A 19,711-nucleotide genomic window follows, 5' to 3' on the forward strand; every position below is an offset into this window, starting at 1 on the left:
AGCGCCGTGCGCGGCGGAGCGGCTCGGCTCGGCTCGGCTCGGCTCGGCTCGGCTCGGCTCGGCTCGGCTCGGCTCGGCTCGGCCCGGCCCGGCTCGGCTCGGCTCGGCCCGGCCCGGCTCGACCGCGGCGTGTGCGGGTTCGTTTCAATAAACATCTTCCATGAGGTTTGAATCGTCGGGATTCTGCCCGCATCTCCGCGGGCCAGGCGCTGGCTGTGGCCCTCCCCTGAGCCCCTCCCGTCCAGGGAGCCCTCTGGGATTGCCAACATGCGGGGAAACTGAGAGGAAAAAAGTAACCGTTGTCAGCGCGCAGAAAGGGCCTTGCCGGGCAGGGCAAGGTAGTGCAGGAGGAGGAAGGAAGTCCTTGCTGTGCGAGGAGCTGACCTGACATAACACCCAAGCGGGGAGGATGCCAGAGGAGAGGGGAAGATAAACTCTAAGAGCCTTGTCTGAAACCAAAGCAACAGCTTTGTAAAGATTTCCCATTTTCTCCAAAGAAAAACCTGCTCTCCGCTCCCTGCTCATGCTTCCAAGCGGTGCAGCCGCTGGCCCTCATTCCATGATAGTGGTGTAGATGGCTTGAATTCACACCACCATCGACAGCTGCCCAGGAATCACTCAGGAGTCGCTTGCAGAGGACAACAAGAAGAGCTGTGCTGAAAAATGATCAGTAAAGTGCTGGTTTAGGCTGAGCTTTGTAGACATAAGCCTTAGTACAAGCCTGAGCCAAACTCCTCCAGGCACTGCACGGTCTGCAAGGACAAAAAATACCTTCATCTTAGGACGGGCATGTGGCAAATCACGTGTGTCACTAACAACCAACAAACGTAGCAGCACCCGTGCTGTCAGGGAGCTGTTGTCTTTTGTCATCCTTCAGCTCATCGCGCCTGGTGCCTCACGACCTGGGTGACCTACTGCTCTCATCATCCAGCGACAAACTCTGCCCTTTCCAAAGCAAACACAGACCCAGGCTCACCTCTTTGGACTGTGCCCCAAGCAGATCACAAAACACCAGGTAACGAACACCTCCACAGCGGGGCTCTGGCAGGCCTGTGCCCGTTATCACATGCACGTGGGCTCTCCTCCCAGGGTTAGCAGGATGTTCTGAGGAAAGGCAGTCTCAACAGCAACATCAGTCTGTGCATGTTGCAAAATCACTGTAGGGTATTACCTATGGAAGACTGAGTGTCTGAGAAACAGAGCGGCGTCTTTGTGGTCATGATTGTTGGTGAATATGAGATTGTAGAAACATGGGAAAATGATGTCTTTTATTAGACGAACTGATAAAAAACATCCACATAAGCTTTTGGGTAATTCAAAGGAAACAACCCCGTCCTCTTTCTGGATCAAGCCTCTCTATACCCAGTGTTTCTCTCCAGCTCTCTTCCTTCAGCTTTGCCTAACAACACTCTCAGCATGACTTCAGAGGCTTGTCCCAGTGTAAGTGGGAAGGTTCCTGGGTGACAGCCAAGCAAAGAAAACCTGCCTAAGTTACAGCAGGCATGATTTGCAGGTCCAGTCACTTTGTGAAGCACTTATTTCTGGGATTGAGCCTAATGTTGATTAGTAAATTGTTCTTGCAGCTTGCTAGAAAAAGCATGTGGGTTTCTGGCTGTTAAGCATGAATGCCTGGGTTTGCAATGCTGCCTCTTACACTCTGCTAGTGTGTACAAACAAAACATGTCTGACAAAACCTCAGAACCCCAAAAGTGTAGGGTTTTTCATTTGGGGGGGGTGGTGTTTGTTGCTTTGGGGGGGGTTATTTGTTTATTATTGTTGTTGTGGTTTTGTTTAGGTTTCTTTTAAGTTGTTTTGGTTAGTCTAATGAAAAATACTGGTTTATTTCTCCCTACAAATCTCCCACTACAACATTACTGTCACCTGCCTGAACTCTGCTCGCCTGTTTTTCTGCATTCTCAGCCTCAGCTTTTCAGTACACTAGAAGGCTGTGAGAAGAAGCACCCTCAAGCATCTTGAAGTCCTGTTTAACAAAGGTCTTGTTCGTGAATATTTTATTAGAGCATTACTGAATGGGCTGTTTTGTAAGATATCAAACCTCAAAAGATTACATTCTGAGGCACACACCATTTCAATAAATTTGAAATAATGCCCTTTTGAAATTTAAAATAGGACATGAGCACACTCAGTTTCTTCTATCACATTTTTTAAGCAGCAGAGTGTAACACAGCACTGATTCATTTTTTGTGTGGGAAGACCACTGATTGTCCAAGAGTTACAACATAGTCAAACCCCAGATCTATAAGTAGATGACCTGTTATCAACAAGGCTTGAGTTTCTGGGTTTGTTACCCAGAGGCATCTGTATGCTAAGATAAGGTCTACATGCATTTTCAGTGGGATCAAGTTATCTTCAATATTCCAGGAAGATACCTAGCAGTTCACTAAAACAGAAGGATTTAAAATTATTCTTTTACTTAAAAACAGGAGGAAATAAACCACAGTTTGTTGTTAACAACCATTCAGTTCTTATGTAAGATATATATCTCCAGCATTTAATATTTCATGGTCTTACGTAATTACAAACTAACAGTGGAAGAGAGCTCTTCTGAGAGCTCTTTCTCTTTCTGCAAATAATTGATTCTCAGTTGCAAAGAATAACCTGCGTTTGGATCATCTGAGTGCATGGGAACACTTTAACTGTATATAAAGACCATTAAAAACATATTAATATTTCATCTCATTACTCCATCCCAATAGTGAGTTCTCATCTGGTAATGAAGAAGCTTGACTTCTCCTGTCATCTAAATTAACCCTCAGTCCCATGAAAGATCAAAAAATTACAAACCTTAAAAATATTTTCCATCACTTACCTCATGGTGTGCAGCCTGATTGGCTCCATTTGTGGTTGGAATTGTATATACATTTACAATACTTGGTTTGCATCTTTCTTTACCACAAAAGCTTTTATAAGCTGAAGAGAATCCATATACTATAATATTGAACTGCTTTGAAAAAAATAGAGCAGAGTTCTTAAAGGAGGAAATCATGTAGGAAAAGGAGATTTGTTTCAGAATTCCAAAGGGTTATAATAATGAAATAATCTTTATTTTAAGAATGTATGTTAACTATAATAATGGCTAAATTACAAAAGCTAGGACATCAAGTGACATCAAAGTATGATTTATCTTATTAAATACAGGATAAACTTTTGCTACAGAGGATTTTAAATCAAACTGGATACATTTAAACCAAAGGAATCAGAAATTAAACAAAAAATCTGGATGCAAATGACACAGATTTCTGCCCTATTGTCTTTCGTTCTACTGAGTCATACAATAGAAAATGTTATGATGAACCACTCACAACATCACAGTGGCAGGTAAATGGAAAGCTACATAGAAGAGGGAATTAATAGAAAAGAATTGTATTGCTAGTGAGTCATTGGTATGACTAAGAGAAGTAAATACACCTATTGATAGTCTACTAATCTCAATTTCTCTACCATGGCAATGACTCACTGATGAGACTTATGCCAGAGATATAGTTAAGAGCCCAAGATCTGGCTCTACAGTTACATGCAAATACGTGCTAGATCCTGGCTCTTAGTACTGGATTTCAAACACCAATATAATAAGATGCAAAACTGATAGAAAGATAAAATTCAAATTGTGTAAGCAAGAGCTTTATTCTGGTAAAACTAAAGACTAAAACCCAGACTGACTGTTTGTTGTCTCTGCGTTGCACTGCAACTAAACTGCCGTCAGCTCATGCTCAGGTTTTTGCCAGCCCATTACTGCACCTTTTCATTCTCAGTTCTCCGTAGTCACTGGTTCTGTTTTCCTCAACTTTTCTCCGTTCCCTTAAAAGCAGCATATCTTCTGTCTGGACATATGTTGCTTTCTGTGTTGCCTGGTGCCAAGATACTGCCTCCAGCTGTCTCAGATCCTGCAGCCTTCTGTGTCCCTGCGAGTTGACAGCAAGGTGTGACCATCACCTAGGGACAGACCTGAGGTGAATCAGAAATTCTCCACTCGAGTAGATCTTTTCCAGGGCAGCCACCACACAAAATGTAACACTGCTCTCGAAGCGTGGGACTGTGCTCCCAAGGCACTAACATCAGTGCTGGACCAGCTCCCTCCGCTCCCCCCACAGATATTCCTGTCCCCCAGGCAAGCTGCTGAAACCTCCGGCTCTCACAGGGGGAGGCTGTGAGAAAGGGAAGATGGAATAAATGTTTTTCCTAATTTCTGTGACTGGGATAACAGTTTACAAGCAATTGTTTTTGAAATCTCTCTGGCCTGATGAGCAAACCTGAATCGTAAGAAGAGCAACTGTGGTGGAGGTGGAAAGTCACACTCATTTTGTGCATATGCATTTGAATGAAGTGGTAAACACTTGTCTGAATCACCACCACTCAGATGTCATCTTTCTCTCCCTATTTTCAGCATGAAGGGGAGGAGAGCTGCCAGAACAGGAACCCGAAGGTGCTGAGTTCCAGTCAACTGCTGTCATGCTGTTCCCGGCTTAATTCACCACCAGTGATCCCATGGTTAATAGAGTCATTGTGGATACTTCTGCTAACAGCTCAACCCATCACAATGTTACAGAAGTAAGATCCAGAGATGATGTATTTGGGCTTTTCTCCTTTAAATACCTTGAGATTATCATTCTCCATATGTGTATGCAGTAGTACATGCTGTATGCTCTTTATCACTGCTGAAAACATCGCTAAACCCAGAGGAAGCTACTGTTCTGACTCGGCACATGACTGAATAGGACTCAATGCACTTCCATCTTTGTGCTTCTTATTCTCACACAAGATGCTCCTGCTCATACTGTTTCTTCCTTATTGTATTAGGAAAATGGAATAGTAAATAATTGCTGTTAGAAGTTTACTTACTTCGGAGGGCTTTTTAGCATTCAAGTAGTTTTGAGTACACAGATTTTTAATGTGTTGTCCTTGGTCCACTGATTGGCTTCCAATGAACTTTAAAGTGTTGTCACTGGGAATTAATTACCAATAAGGCCAAAGTTGACACAATAGCACACTGTCCAAGAAGTGTCCACACATCTTCAGGTCTGGCTGGCATATAAACTAATCCCATAAGAAAGTACTTCTAAAACCAGGATGACGGGACTGATAAAGATGTAGGGCTTTGTGCATGCTGTAAAAGCATACCTATTAGTGAGAAGACTTACCTCTGCCAAAAGGAGGTGCAAATATCCACCTGAATTATATAGCTACCTTTTATAGATGTTATCTATTAAAAAAGAGCAACTTCAGGTAATTCCTAAAGCAGTAAAATAATTCTTAGGTTATGTTCAGCTTAAACAGGGCTTCAGCAATTCCTTATTTGTAGGCACTGAAGTCTTACACTTGATGACTGAAGTCATTTTGCTCTTGCAGAGACAGCCATTTCAAGTCCCAGCATTAGATCTGCTTTCCACAAGTACTCCTTGTCAGAGCAGAGTTTAGTTATGCCACTGGCCCAAGAACCTAGAGCGGGGCCTTTTGGACACAGGCGCTTCGTCTCCCCTCTCATACATACATAGCAGGAGAGATTGTTCTGATTTTTCAAAGCAATTTGAAATAGAATCAAGGAGCATTTTGTTCCAGTCAGAAATAATCATTGCTTATACATCACTTTTTAAACACCGCGTTTCAAAATGCCGGTCTTGTCTCAGAGCAAGGAGGAACTGGGCTTGATCTCTCTGGGAAATGATTATCACAGTCCTTGGAACAAGTGTCCTTTTGAAGTACTGATATGAAGCAGGCAAATTGAACACTCGGGTATTTTTGACAGAGAAAGGAGATGAATGAGTCCTAATCAGTTAGTTTATAATTATGTAGCTGTGTTTTCCCATCCAGACTAAAACCCAGAGATCGGTATTTGAGAAGAGGGAAACCAATAGCTCTCTAACATAAGCGAGCTGAGAAACACAGTTTTTTACTGATGGGTAGGTCAGCTACCCAAGGAAGGCTGCAGGGACCACTTCTCTTGATTCCTATTAGCCACCCTTCTGTACGGAGCCCTCAGAAAACCTGAGTCTGCAAATGGACTCAGCTCCAGCAGCTGCCAGGTAAGACATTGTTCAATTTAGTCTTCACAAAAAGCCACTAACAACAAGCTAGTGACTGGATACAAGGCTATCAGCTCCTGAATACATGGAAATGTATTTTCAGTTTCCTACGCATCTTTTTTCCTACCTTTAAGATACATGAAGGCTCACAATATTTGAAACAGCAGCTTGAGATCCACTCAAAATTTTATTCTAACGGGCATCATCTAATTAGGAAGTATGAATAGGCAAAGTTCCAATGATACACAACCTATGATACACAACCTATGATCCACATAAAAGCAGTTTATGTAAAAGGAAGCTGACAACAGATGAGCCACAGGGATAAAAATGGACCTTTTTGATGATTTCAGAGCTGAGGCATTACCAGATATAGAAAACGGGTAGGCAGGACCAGGAAGAACAGACTCAGGAGGAGCCACGACAAAGCCATTGGAGAATAGACATGCAAATGTTCCAAGGCAACACATCTGAGTATTTACATCACTAGTAGGGCATCTCCTACGGATTCAAATCAGATAGCAGAAACATTGTGACCTATCAGGAACTATAATCACTTGTTTATATATTCTACATTATATCAAGGTAGTCTTTCGTTTTGGATATTTAAACACTGCAATCTGCAGGATGAAACTGCTGTCATTTTAGCACTGTATGTTTTCTAAATGAGTATCTCCATGTCCTCAGTTCACTTTTGTCTTAACTGTTAGTTTATATTTTAACCCTTTTTGTATTTTTAATAAGTTGAGCAGGAAAATCAGAAGAGACTAGAACATGTCCAATTGCATTAGGTAATGTTAATTACACTCTAGGAGGTGCTGGTTTCTTCTGATAACAGTAACAAAGGCACTTAGATTCTGTGAAGTATTGCTTAAAATGCCATTTGTGCTAGAGGGAGCACTGTAAACAAAGAGAAAGCAGTATAAATTAGTCTTAAGTGCCTTCAAATCCCTGAGCTATGCAGCACTGAACAGGCACCTGATCCACATGCAGATCTTGCTTGTGGAAGGGTCACCCCATTTTGGGCACTTGAGCTACTCTAGGATTTTCTTACAAGCAGACAACTCTGTTTACCATTACTTCTGTCAGGCAGAAGGGATGTTCACATGAGAACATCTCGCTGACTTTCAAAGACGAGGACACACAGATGGTGTAATCACCAGCGCTGGTGGGAGCTGCCTGCAGGCTCCTCTCCTATGGTCACCTGGCCAAGTTTACCCTGCAGGCAGCACATATGCACAGGCCTGGGCATATTTAGGTTAATAGTTAACCGTTATGTGGATCACTAACTCCTCGATGTGTAACGCTCTTCTGGTCTGGGTGAATACAGGTAACTATTAGGAGTGCTAAGTTTCTAGGTTTTATTGCACTCCTTTACATGCATTTCTCAGGAACACCTAAAGTGTACAGTAAGGTCACTGCTCATTTCTTAAGTTTGGAGTTGTCTTCCAGAGTATATTTTTCTCGTGCTTTCTCTCCGTATTCAGTCTTAACACTTGCCATTAGTAAGAGGGGGAGGAAAGCAGCAAGACTGATTATCTCTGACTTACACAACAGAGGCAGCCTAGATAATTAAAGTTTGCTAATGAATGCGATGATCATCAAATATTATGCTTTAACTTTACCAGAGTGAGAGCAGCCATGCTGCACAATCAGATCCAGCTGGGTTTACTCATCCCTCCTGCCTTAATACACATGCTGACAAAGTGAGGTTCTCAGGAAGCTCCAGAGATCAACTAGTCAATACCCCACCTCGGGCTCTGAGCTGAGCACTGAGTTCAGACTGAGCTCCTCCTACCTCCTGGGTCTAGGAGAGCAGCATTCACAGCAGCGATTTATTCTGTGACCACCTAAGGGCAACTTTGGAGAACACAGTGGCATCAAGTGCCATAGACACAGTAAAGACTGCATGCACCAGTCCTTAAGACCCTAGAGGAGGAATTCTATTTACCAGAATACCAGCTGCATTCACACACACAGATTTGTATTTCTGGAGATGTAAAAATACTTCTAAGCAGTTGTTCAGATTTTACTCTGGAGGTCATCATTAAACATATAAACATGTACTCATTTTGAAACCTACAAAGCTCCTGACTTCAACATTTCAAGGTAATTTTGATCTTGTGTTTAGTTCTAACGTTTCCACCTTCCTAAGTCTTTGCTGTTGGGCCATTTCCATTCACAGCCACAGATTTGCTTGCTCTTATGAACCTTTTAATAAAAAGCAAATCTTTCTGGTCTGCAGCTGAGATGTTCTGATTAAATACATTGTTACCTCAGATGAACTACCAATTTCTAAAATAGCCTTTTTTATCTCCTGCATTACACTGCATCTCATTCCTTAGCAATTTTAGTGGGTTTTTAATGACTGCGGAACATGGAGAAAGCATGTCCGTGAATTGTTCACCGAGAACTCCTTTTAGAGCATGTTAATTTAGGATCCAACAAGATATAATTGCATCCCTTCCAATCTCATGTTAAAGATGATCTTTCGGATGCTCTTTCATCCATGTTGACTCCTTTATGTGTCCCTGATGATTCTTTTTCTTTCTTGACAAACCTAAGTGATTTTGTGCCACCATCAGATCTTGCCACCTGCCAGCTCATCTTGGCGCTCTGGGGTTTGGGATGGAGTCTGTCAACAACCAGTGCTATCTTTTTGGCATGAAAACCTGAGTATTTATCCTCACCCTTATTTTCTCACAGCCAGTTTCTGTTTCCATTGTGGTCACATAGCTGGGAACACGGTTGGGTTTATGTATGATTTTACAACCCAAATAAAGGACTCCATAGAGCAGAACAGTATATGTTCCCCTTTATGGCAGCACGTCAAGCTGCACTGTAATGCTGTCTTGTAAGAGTGCTTTACTAGAATTGAAAAGCAAACCCAGCCATGCATCAGCACTGTGGATGGCTGTGCCACAGCAGCAGGAGCCACCACCCAGACATGAAATGAACGCTCTGACCAGCAGCCATCAGACTGGCTGCAGCAGAGGAGCTGCACGTGATGGCAGTTCTGACCTGCACAACTTTCACCACCACGTTCTGAAGCACAGCCTGTGCCAAAATGCTATTTTAATGTCTGATGGCAAATCTGAGCTGTCAGTTCAGGTTCAGCTGTAAGCTGCAGCTTTTTATCCCTCAAGTGTAAGGGTATCACCACACAAGCACTTACCACTTACAGGGCTACCTACAGAAAAGGAATATGAAGTAATTGGCCAGAAACCCATTAGCACCAACTCTTAAGAGATTACTGAGAGCACAGACTGACCACGGCACCCCAGCTAGGAAGGTTCACCTTCATGCTCAGCTTTAAGTGTACAACTGGGCTCAGCAACTGCAGTTTAAGTTGGTACAACCGGGCAGCTATGATCCATCTTCAACACAAACTACAAAGCCATGTATTTTAGGGCAACCTTAATGCACGTTTTCCATGTAAAGAAAAAGCTCCAGAAGTCATTTTAATATAAAATGTTTTTATTGTTTTTGAAAACATTTAAAAAACAATTTTTGAGCACTTTCAATAAAAAAAATAACTGAAATGCTACTGCAATATTCAACTACTGTAGTTTCAGCAGTACAACAGACAATAAAACACTGGGGAAGAGGGGAGAAACTGGATTTCCTGCACTAAATGAAAACGTGGAACAGGGATTTTAGTTTCCTTACGGTGCAGTAAATAAAGCACAGTATAGTACAAGACTATTATATGAACCTCAGATGCACTGCACAAGAAACGCTTTCCTTCTTCTCAGTTCAGAAGTCAGTGCTTATTGCAATTATTTGCAAATTATTTACTTCATGAATTCTTATCATGATAAAATGATGCAAAAATGTTTTTTCAACACCAGAACAATAAAAAATAATCCAAGAAAGGAACATATTCAACAAGAACTAAGCTGAATTAGTTAACATAAAAAAGTAAATAACTTGTGAATAACTATGCTCACCTGGTTAACACTGAACCAGTTCAATACAGCAAAAGAATAACAAAAATAAAAGTGGTTACAGGAATATATCTAGTACTGTACAAGATTAAGTCATTAACACTCATGCACGTTTTGTGATCATGTATTAACATGGTGAAGCAAACTAAACTTAATTTTTCCTGCTGTAATATTCTCATGTAAGAGAATAATAGAAATATCTCATTGAGATCAATGCACATTGCTACATAAGACAATTTCACCTGTCACTTTTAATGACATTTTGCCTTTTAATAATGAAACACATTAAAAACTTTTTTTTCTGTTTTGCCTTTTTTTTTTAACTTTAATCTGTGGGCCGTATTTGTTGCATTTATCCTAAGGAATGTGCCTGCCACAGGTTCAACAGAGTTTTAGTGCAATATATGAACCCAGAAAGTTTGCTGGACTAACCAACCAACCCAATTTAAAGTGTTTGCTGCAATACTGTACACAGGGTACAAATTCACTAGGCTTTTTATAGTTTAGCAAAACCTGCTATCAAAATAATTCATTTCTCATGTTAGTAGGAAGCCAATAATGTAAACAAGGGGTCAGAACTGTCTCAAATTCTTCGTTTTGGAGTATCTGACAAGACAGGCTTCCATTTGTTAGAATCACAGATTTTTCCTTTGGGTATTGCATACTTTGGTGTGCAGTAGTGCTCTGTCTCAATGTATTGTAAAGAACTAACTAGCACTAAGTACAGGGACCTAACATTATCAATTGTAACACCAACACAAACACCTCTAAAATAACACACACTGATGTACAAAGCTGTGCCTTGCATTTTACTTGAAACAATCCTTGTTCAAATGGAACATTTCTTAAATTAAACATGTATTTGCTTCAGATCCACTGATTATAGGGTATTTTCTCTAATTAAATCACATTAGGCCCAATGTAATGCTTGTACTTAACAATAATTTCAAACGCACTTTTAAAAACCTTTGGTGAAGGCTGCATAATTTGACCGCATCAGCTTTAAATCTGCTCTTGCTGCTCTGAGAAAGGCTCTTAAAATGCTACAGCAGAGCTGGGCAAAAACTTGTGCCCCCCAAGCCCACCTCAATCTCGGTGTCAGCAACCCGGAGGCGAGGCCAGCCCAGCAGCTCATGCAGACACACGGGTTGCTGCAGCGCCGGCACTCGTGGCCTCTCGCGCCACTCTCCATCGGAAGGTAGGTTTGCCTATTCACAGTAGTGCTGGCACTTCCCACAGGGTCAGGGAAAACAACCCAAACAAAGCAAAGGTAAGAGGATGTTCAGCACATCTCTGGCAAAAGGCCATGGGCAGGTCCAGAACTCAAGCCCTGCCTTCAGCAACTTCAGTCTCCAAGAAAAATAGTTCAAGCCTTACTGGCAGACACCTGGCAAGGTAACAAGCACAAGGGTACCATGCAGGTTTTAGTCTCTGCCCCATTGCCTTAATAAAACTTAAAACTCAGTCTTAAACAAAGCAAACCACACTATCGCACATCCACATGCTTCAAGGAGAGAACTGAACTCTCCAAGTTTGTTCTTGACAAAGCGGCAAAACTTGAGATGCAAGCACAGTGAAATCAGGCCCCATAAGGTGCTACAGCTTGGCACAACTGTTTGTCCCTGCAGAAGAGGCCATAGACTGGTGATGAATTGAGGCAAGAGCAAGAGAAGCCGTGGTACACCAGCACCTCAAGTGCCAGTGCAGCTGCACAAGGTAAATCAGCACCGCCAAAAAATGGACCAGTACTCAAGTCATCAGCAAAAAGTGAAGAAACAGAAAACCACCAGGACACTTAAAAAAACACTGATCACCTGAAAAATCTGAAGCATCTTCCCCTTAAATAAATCCAGGGGGGCTCATAGTGCCTCCCCCTTCATAAATCCATGATCACTTATTCAAAGAAGTGATGCAAAAGAGGAAAGTGTTTCTGCTCTGCTTTCTGTTTAACGTGTGAGTTCACGGGAGAGAAAATCAGTTTTATTCTGAACTCAAGGCATGGCATCCCTTAAGAGCACCATCTCTTTTGTAAAAGCTTGCCTCTGCAAGTCCTCCTTCTAGCATCAGGGCCATGGCCTGTCTCTTTTGGCCATTATAGAGACCCATGCCATGCTGGAAAAACAAAAGGTCTTTTGTTTGGTTCAGCCCAACTCCTCCATCAGAAGCCTAAATCTCATTTTCCAGAGGGTCAGCGAGGGACCTGTGAGCAACCAACCTCCAAACAAATATCAGATCCACCAGTCCTGTCAAATCATTTCTGGAAATGGAACTCAGGCTTCTAAACCAGGAAGTACTTTTAAAAGCAACGTCACTTCTTACTGTGTGCCTGTAAAGTGCCTGGCAGTATTATGGCTCTGTATGAAGTATTTTTAGATCAACCACATTTTCTAATATTTTAATCATCTTTTGTTTAAAAAAAAAAAAAAAAAAAGAGCAAGAAAAGCAGAAAGGCTCAACCTACCGAAACACAGAGAAAAGACCAGCTCCCTACAGCCTCCACTAGGTTAGGAAAGAGCAAGCTTAACAAACGCATCTTTAAAAATAGTATTTTAATGAGCTCCAGCTGCTCTTCTTCTTTAAAAAAGGAGGGAAAGTATCACGTTCCTTCTCTAGCATTGATAAATAATTAAACAGTACCTATCGCCTTAAAATAGGGTGTTATACCTAGATTAAATCTCAGTGCTCAAAATCTTTTCTCATGAATTTTACCTAATATAAAAACACTGAAGCAAGAACTAAAATATCAAGTATGTCATGAATATTAATGGCTAAAATCACTACATAGATTTATTTCTCTTAAATAAAAAATTTAGTGCATCTTTCTTTTTCCTTGATCGTTCCTGTTAGTTTTTCCTATCTCTGTGTTTTACCAGCGATGCCAATGGCACCAGACTGCTACAGAGATTGCCCACAGTTCACCACTGAGCAGTGCTCAAGACAGCTACACAATGATCAGGCACCTGCATGTCAGTCACCTGGCTCACTTGTACCCACCCCCTGCACCTACCTATCTGCAGGCACACTGCGTTTCAAACCTGAAAGACAACGGTCAGTAAGGATCATCTACTAAGAAGTAACAAGCAACGCGAAGTCTGGCAAGCCTACTGACTTCCAACCTTCCCAAAGCCTCAACCACAGCTGCCACTGCTGGCTGGCCATCAACCACTTCTTTATTTGACACAGTAAGAAATGTTGAATGGGAAACACTATAAAACTCCAATTTTAACACTGGCTCCTTGACAGCCCACCACCTTCAGAGATCGGTTTAAAATTGGTAAGACTGCATTTTCCCTGCTGAAGAATGAGCAACAGGTACAGCAAACTTGTTTAAAAATGCCACAATACATAGCAAGTGTTTCTGCTGCGGGAGGCACTTCCATTAAGACAAATACAATACGTCTGTCTCTTAGATACAGTGTGCTACATACATATTATAAAACAAGATTAACCCAACATTTCAACAGCAGGGTGATCCTTGCTCTCCATCCACTCAAAACCTGACGCAGTCATTGAGTTAATGGATTCATTGCAGATTTGTTGAAACAAGGGGTCATTTTTTAATTCCTCCAGTGTAGCATCATCGTCTTGTCCCTGCTGACGACCTGGATCAAACAGTAGATTTGTGTCTAAAGTATTCAGATCGTTAATGCTGCCTGAGAGCTCGGAAGACAACCTGATGTCGCTGGAAAAGACAGATGCAACGTTATTGAGATCTGATGCCACCTGATTCACCAGCTGCTGGTTTGTTGGCAGACTGTCCTCCCCTAAAATGTCTTTTACAGCGCCGCTAAAATCTAACTGCTGCTCTCCGATGTCTGATTGTGCTTGGTTATCTCCGGAAGAAAAACTGATCTGATCGGTGCTGCTGTTTTTTGTGAGGTAATTTGGTGTTTGGAATTCATAAACCGAAGTGCTGGAACTGATCATATTTTGCGGGTTGGCACTAGGGAAAGCGGCGGATGTCTCTAAAATCTGAGTGAGATTCATCCTGGCCGTGTAATTTGAGGGCATGTTGTTCATTCCCAAACCTCTCACTGCATCATCACTATCAGAATCAAGTTTGTTTAACAACACATTGGTTATTTTTTTAGTGTTTGTTTGTTTCTGAAGAGACGGGAAGGCCGTCTGCATCATCACAGTCAACGGGACTGACTGGCTTCTTTGCGCTATGTTATTGGCACTGGTGTCTGCATGGATATTAGCAAATACATTGTGAACTTCAGGAGTCACTGGACTTCCGAAAGGTGTCAGGTTAGAGCGTGGTATGTTTGAAACAGGGTAAACAGTGCTTCCGCTGAGATTCCGCTGGCGATGGACAGCAGGGCTCACGCTCCGGCATCTCAGACTGTTGTTGAGAGAGGAACCGGTTCCTTTGTTGTCCAAAGGAGCAGGAACAGCAAAGCCCTCTTGCTTGGTGGTGCTGCTGACAGGAGCTGCCTGGTGCTGCACAGGGGAAACAGGAGTCACTCGACCAAAGTGAGGATCGTGGTGGCGTGGCTGGGACTGATACGACTGGCCAGGAACAGCAAAAGCGTGAGGTTTCCTGAAGCGATCTTCCACCAGCTCCTGATAGCTCGTAAGGATGCCGTGGTTTGCAACCGACGAGTTGCTAACGCCACTGTAGCCATTATTCATCCACTCAAGCTTGGTTTTGTCAGGATGGGTAGCCATAGGCCGCTGCATTGGCTTCACAGGGCTACTTGATATAATGCTGGCATCGTGGTAAGCCATACTGGAGCTGATGGGAGTAAATGCAAAGGGGTTTCTGCATTCCACAGGACTTGGAGGAACGCTGCTGCTGCAGTTGGAATGCGGCGTGCCGATCGGCGTATGCCGGCTGCTTCCTAGAGCACTGTCTACGGGAGTCGTCTGAGCCAGCCTCGAACAGGGGCTCTCTCGGGACATGTTCTGAGACCCAGCAATCATTTCGGAGGTGGGTGTTGGAGTCGGGGTTGGGGTGGGAGTCGGGGTCGGCGTGGGGGTAGGAGTGTGAATGGGAGTGCTGTTGTTATGGATCGAATGGTAGAAGTGCGTGCTGCTTGGATGAGATGACACGGGAGCTCCTTGAGTGGCAGTCTGACTCTGAAGCGCCATTCCTAGACAGCCACCGTAAGGATGGGAATTATTCATGGACATCTGCTCCTCCATGAGCACCAGCTCCTCCACAATGCTGTCCTGGGTAAGGTCATCATCAAATGAAAAGAAGTTATCGTTTGACTGTGGGACTGTATGCTCAAACTCTTTCAGCTCCGACTGCAGAGGTAACTGATTTGAAGGCTGTGCTTGTATTTGACCCAAGGAGGAGTCCTGAATCTGGCTCTGTAACTGCTGGTTGTACACATCCTGCTGCATTCCCTCACAGTCCACTGGCTCCCATGCCGATTCCTGTAAGTCACTGGAGCCAGAGTGCCCTGCAATGGTCATAACACTGATGTCTTGCTGCTGTTCACAATTCACAGATGCAAAGTCGGAGGTTTTGGTGATATGGTGCCACGTATTTGGGTTAAAGCTGCCATCAGATTTTGAATCATTTTCTATGATAAATAAGTTTCCTTCCAATTTTACTTTTATGTCTGGAGATGATGCTGATGCAAGCTGCTGTACTAAAGCAGAATCACTGGTGTTTAAATTGGTGCTCAAAGAAAAGTCTGTTGCTAAGTTTGCAGCAGCAGAAGGCACATGTACCTTCACAGGTATGCTGCTGGGAACTTGAGCAAGTGTTGCTGTATTGTCACTGCTGGCTAATGATCCAGCCTTCGGAGACTTCTTAACACTGTTTGCTTTTTGACTCTCCACAGCATTACCAGCTGAAAGCTGCTCCACCAGTGGTTTCTTTACAGGTGGTACCTGGGAATCCTGAAGTGTAGAAGGTTGTCTCTTTCTTGGACTTTTAGTGCATGTTTTGTCTTTAATCATAGACTCACCAGTAGGAGGTGAACCAATGCTGGTGCTGGGCAAGTTCTGACTGGCAACTGAGACCTTTATAGTGCTTTGATTATTGCCTGCTGAAGAAACTGGTGTGATCTCCTCAGACTCTGTTTTATATTTGGTCCCTGCTTCTTCAGCTCCCTGATCACAGCCCTTATCTGGTTTTGTCTCCACAACATCATCAGCTGAAACCTTCAAGGTTGCAACCTCAAAATTGATTAGCTGAGCAGGAGGCAGGTCAGGGGTTGCCTTTACGGATTTAGACACATCAGAGCTCTCTTGGCCCTGTACCGAGTTCTCATCCAGCAATGCTTCAGGTTCCATTTTGACCTTGACCGCAGGTGCAGCTACGACAGTGCTAGGCTTGGATCCTGGAGACTGAAGTGAAACAACAGATCCGGGTTTGATCTGTGGACCAGTCCTCCCTTCTTCTCCTGCTCCTGCATTACTGCTACCTGAAGGCGTCTGTTTGACGGGCACACTACTGCTGCTCGGGGCAAGAGATATTGCTGTCATTTTTACCACATTTAAGGAATTCACATGTGGAGCTGGCACAACAGTCTTGATTGGGCTACTGGTGAAGAGCACCGTTGTGGGAGAGCGGATGGTGAGAGCACTGGTGTTTGCTGGTTTCGGTAAGATCTGTGGGTAGCGATGCCGGGCAGAGCGGTCACCAACTGGGCTGGCAGGAACGTTCTGGGGAGTCTTTGGTGGCTGCTTGACTGATTGCATGTGCTGAGTGACCACCTGAACGTTGAGCGGCAGGACCTTGCTATCAGACGATCCCATAGGACTTGGGGATGTCACCAACTGCCTGGTCCTTGGCACCTGTAGAGAGAGACAAAAGTGTGGCAATGAAGCAAGGAAGTCCCCAAAGCCCATGGACCACCTCACCCCCAAGCTTTCAAAGGTGAAGGACAACACAGCTCAGTACACCAAAGCTAGCGAATGTCACCCTGAAACAAAACAAGCTCTTCAATTATATACAAGACAATTTCTATTTGTCTGCTTAAAGATTGGTAGACAGACACATGGCCTCAGTTTGTAACGCATGAGGCACTGGCCTACACACTAGTCTGCTCTTCTGCTAATGAAAGGGTCATTCTCATACAATCCTTCACCACATGGAACAAAAAGACAGACATAGAAAGGTTAAAGAGGAGAGGATGTGTTGAAAACACTGCTCATTGTTAGGGTTTCAAGAACCAGTTAAATACAGACTACTGGGCAGAAAAATTGGCCAACCTATTGAAATCTACAACAGAGCTAATAACTTAAAAACCAAATAACCTTTACCACTGCTGCCAGCCCAGTTTCGTATGCCTGAACGACAAAGATGCTCCATACTACAGATATTCATGCAGAAGTAAAACTGCTGCTGTCACTACATGCGCTGAGCCCACAGAAGGCAATCTAGATTCCATAGTGAGGCTCAGTGACCCACACGTCTAGTGTCAGCTCTCTCATCTGGTTAAACTTTATCTTAAGGGCAATTATTCCCACATATGACCTTAATTATTGCTAGCAGAAATCCCATTGTCAATGACTTCAAAGATGAACTTGGCCTATGCTATGTGGTCAGAATTCCGTTGCCTCTGTATCAATCCTGTAACTCATGTGGCGTAACACAGTCACTGGGACATGAGAAGCATCAAGGGACCCAAGCCTTTGAATGGAATCTGTTCTTGCATCCCACTGACACCCCTGCTCAGTTACTGGTGATTTACAACCCTTTCGTAAGGTGGTTTCTCTAAAAAACTGCTGGAGAACATTACCGGTATTGGGCTGGGGACAGCTGCCACAACAATGCCAATAGGCGGAGGAGACAGAATTGCAGGACTTCCATTAGATATACTGGTCACGCCGTTGGTTGCAGTGCCTTCTGTTTTCTTTGCTGGAGACTCTCCTGGCAAAGGAGACTGCAGTTTCTGTTCTTGCTGCTTCTTCTGGATCTTACGCTGCAGCTGCTGCTTGGCATCAACAGGAGATGGCAGAGTTTTCACTTGCGGTTGAAAGGAATTACTTTCAGCAGTAGGTATAAAAGCTGAGGGCTGGGGGATCCCTTTTATTCCTGAATAGAAAATAAGAATGAATTATAGCCACACATACCTTGCCTGCTGCAGTGCCACTTCTGTATCTAACCACACAGAACACAAGGCAGGCATCTCCACAACCATTCCGGGAATACCCATGAGGTGTTCCCATGCACTTCAGCCTCCAATCTACCCAGTGTTTCAGTTTATTTCCACATTTGTGGCAAAACCTCTACCTGTGAGACATGCTGCTAAAACACTACGTACTGGCACCTTATTTCCAGTAATCCCAACTTGTGTCAGCAAAACTAAAACCCAATGCATTTCGTTCAACTGACAGTAGAGGGCAGCGGATGTATTTTACATGAACCTTTAACATTCATCATCTGCCGTGTTTTTGTTTTGTTACCCATGTCCAAGGCAGCTCTAAAACCAGAAAATCTTTCCAGAAACCTGCGGGTCTGTATCACGGAGGCACAGCTCTGAGCAGCTGATATTACCTAATGGCCAAAGCATTAAACACAATGCATTTCATATGAGAACAGACCACACTAAATGGATCACATTGAAGGCCAGGCTGGAAAGAGCCTTGAGCAACCTGATCTAGTGTGAGGTGTCCCTGCCTATGGTAGGGGGGTTGCAACGAGGTCCCTTCAAAGCAAGTCCCTCTTGTCTTGGGTTTATCTCATTACCTGCTGGTGCTCCTGCCATTACTGTTAAAGCTGCCATTGACTTGGTACCGATATAGTGACTTTTCACGAGGAAACGAGCCAGTTCCAGGACTGTATCAAAAGGCTGGCTCAGCACTTTCTGGGCCCATTCGCAAACAAGCCGGCAGGCCGCAGAGACGACTTCCTCATCAGCACTTTGTAGCTGCCCAGATGGCTCTGCCCCATCCAACTACAACAAAGGAGGAAAGGTTACTTTAATTATTAAGGGTCACTAAGTCATGAAAACCAAAATAAGACAGCAACTGATGATCAGAAACACCCAAGAAGTATATTCACAGTCTTTCATGAAATTAGCAAAATAAAATCACAACATCAATATAATTCAAAATGAAATGCCTTAACGTTAATCTGCTGCTGGTTTCTGAAGGCCTTATATAGAGCTAACATTCCTGGAAGAAAACAGCAGACTCCTTATATCTGGACCACCACTAACTGATGCTTCCTGCAGCCAGAATCTCATCAACTCAGCAGGCACCACTACCCAGGAACTCCCTCTTTCACTGTGGTTCCTCTTCTCTTCCATTGACTTGCTGGTTTGGGTTGTTTTTTTTTTTAATATATGGTAAAACCAGAACAGAAACAGAGTTAGAAAGATACAGCTTGTGGGTGGCAAAGCAGGGTAAGTCTGCTTCACCTCCTAAATTAGTTTAATAGCACTGCAATTCATTCTGAACTTACATAAAAACATCAAACAATGATTCAGAATAGAAGTATCATAAAGAAAAATCTTAAAGAACTACAGAGCTCTTCACTTTGCTTTGAAAACGTCAGATGGAAAAACAACATAATAAATGTTAACAGGCAAAAATACATATAAATAAGCAAGTATGTATCATACCCCATCTCCAGTTTTGTGAAAGTCAAGGTTGGGCAGTGTTGGCATATGCACAAAAGCCTTCTTCCTCAGTCCACTGTAGCAATATGTGAACAAGAATTAAGGTCTAAATAGTCTGCTTGTTAGTTAGGGGTAAGAGGGAAGGGCAGAAATTCCTGATACCCCTCATAAGCTTTACAAGCAATCTCAATAATAG

The 19,711-nt window shown here is 43.2% G+C and overlaps 1 protein-coding gene and 1 long non-coding RNA gene across 2 annotated transcripts in view; one reads left to right on the forward strand and one right to left on the reverse strand.

The window, feature by feature from the left end:
• Nucleotides 1–57: 57 nt before the first annotated feature.
• On the forward strand, nucleotides 58–10,283 carry LOC136018717 (uncharacterized). The gene is made up of 2 exons (XR_010614543.1): nucleotides 58–1,015; nucleotides 4,406–10,283. It is a non-coding gene; the product is annotated as an uncharacterized LOC136018717 (long non-coding RNA).
• Nucleotides 9,501–19,711, reverse strand: part of RFX7 (regulatory factor X7) — a 50,022-nt gene continuing 39,811 nt past the window's right edge. Inside the window, exons 6-9 of the mRNA XM_065688234.1 lie at nucleotides 19,519–19,603; nucleotides 18,642–18,849; nucleotides 17,692–17,987; nucleotides 9,501–16,744 (exon numbers count right to left, since the gene is read on the reverse strand). Of these exons, the coding sequence (XP_065544306.1) occupies nucleotides 13,433–16,744; nucleotides 17,692–17,987; nucleotides 18,642–18,849; nucleotides 19,519–19,603 (3,901 nt within the window). The 3' untranslated portion in view covers nucleotides 9,501–13,432. The remainder of the gene's footprint in view (nucleotides 16,745–17,691; nucleotides 17,988–18,641; nucleotides 18,850–19,518; nucleotides 19,604–19,711) is intronic.

Source organism: Lathamus discolor, chromosome 8 (genome assembly GCF_037157495.1).
Source record: "Lathamus discolor isolate bLatDis1 chromosome 8, bLatDis1.hap1, whole genome shotgun sequence".
In the NCBI taxonomy this organism is placed as follows: domain Eukaryota; kingdom Metazoa; phylum Chordata; class Aves; order Psittaciformes; family Psittacidae; genus Lathamus; species Lathamus discolor.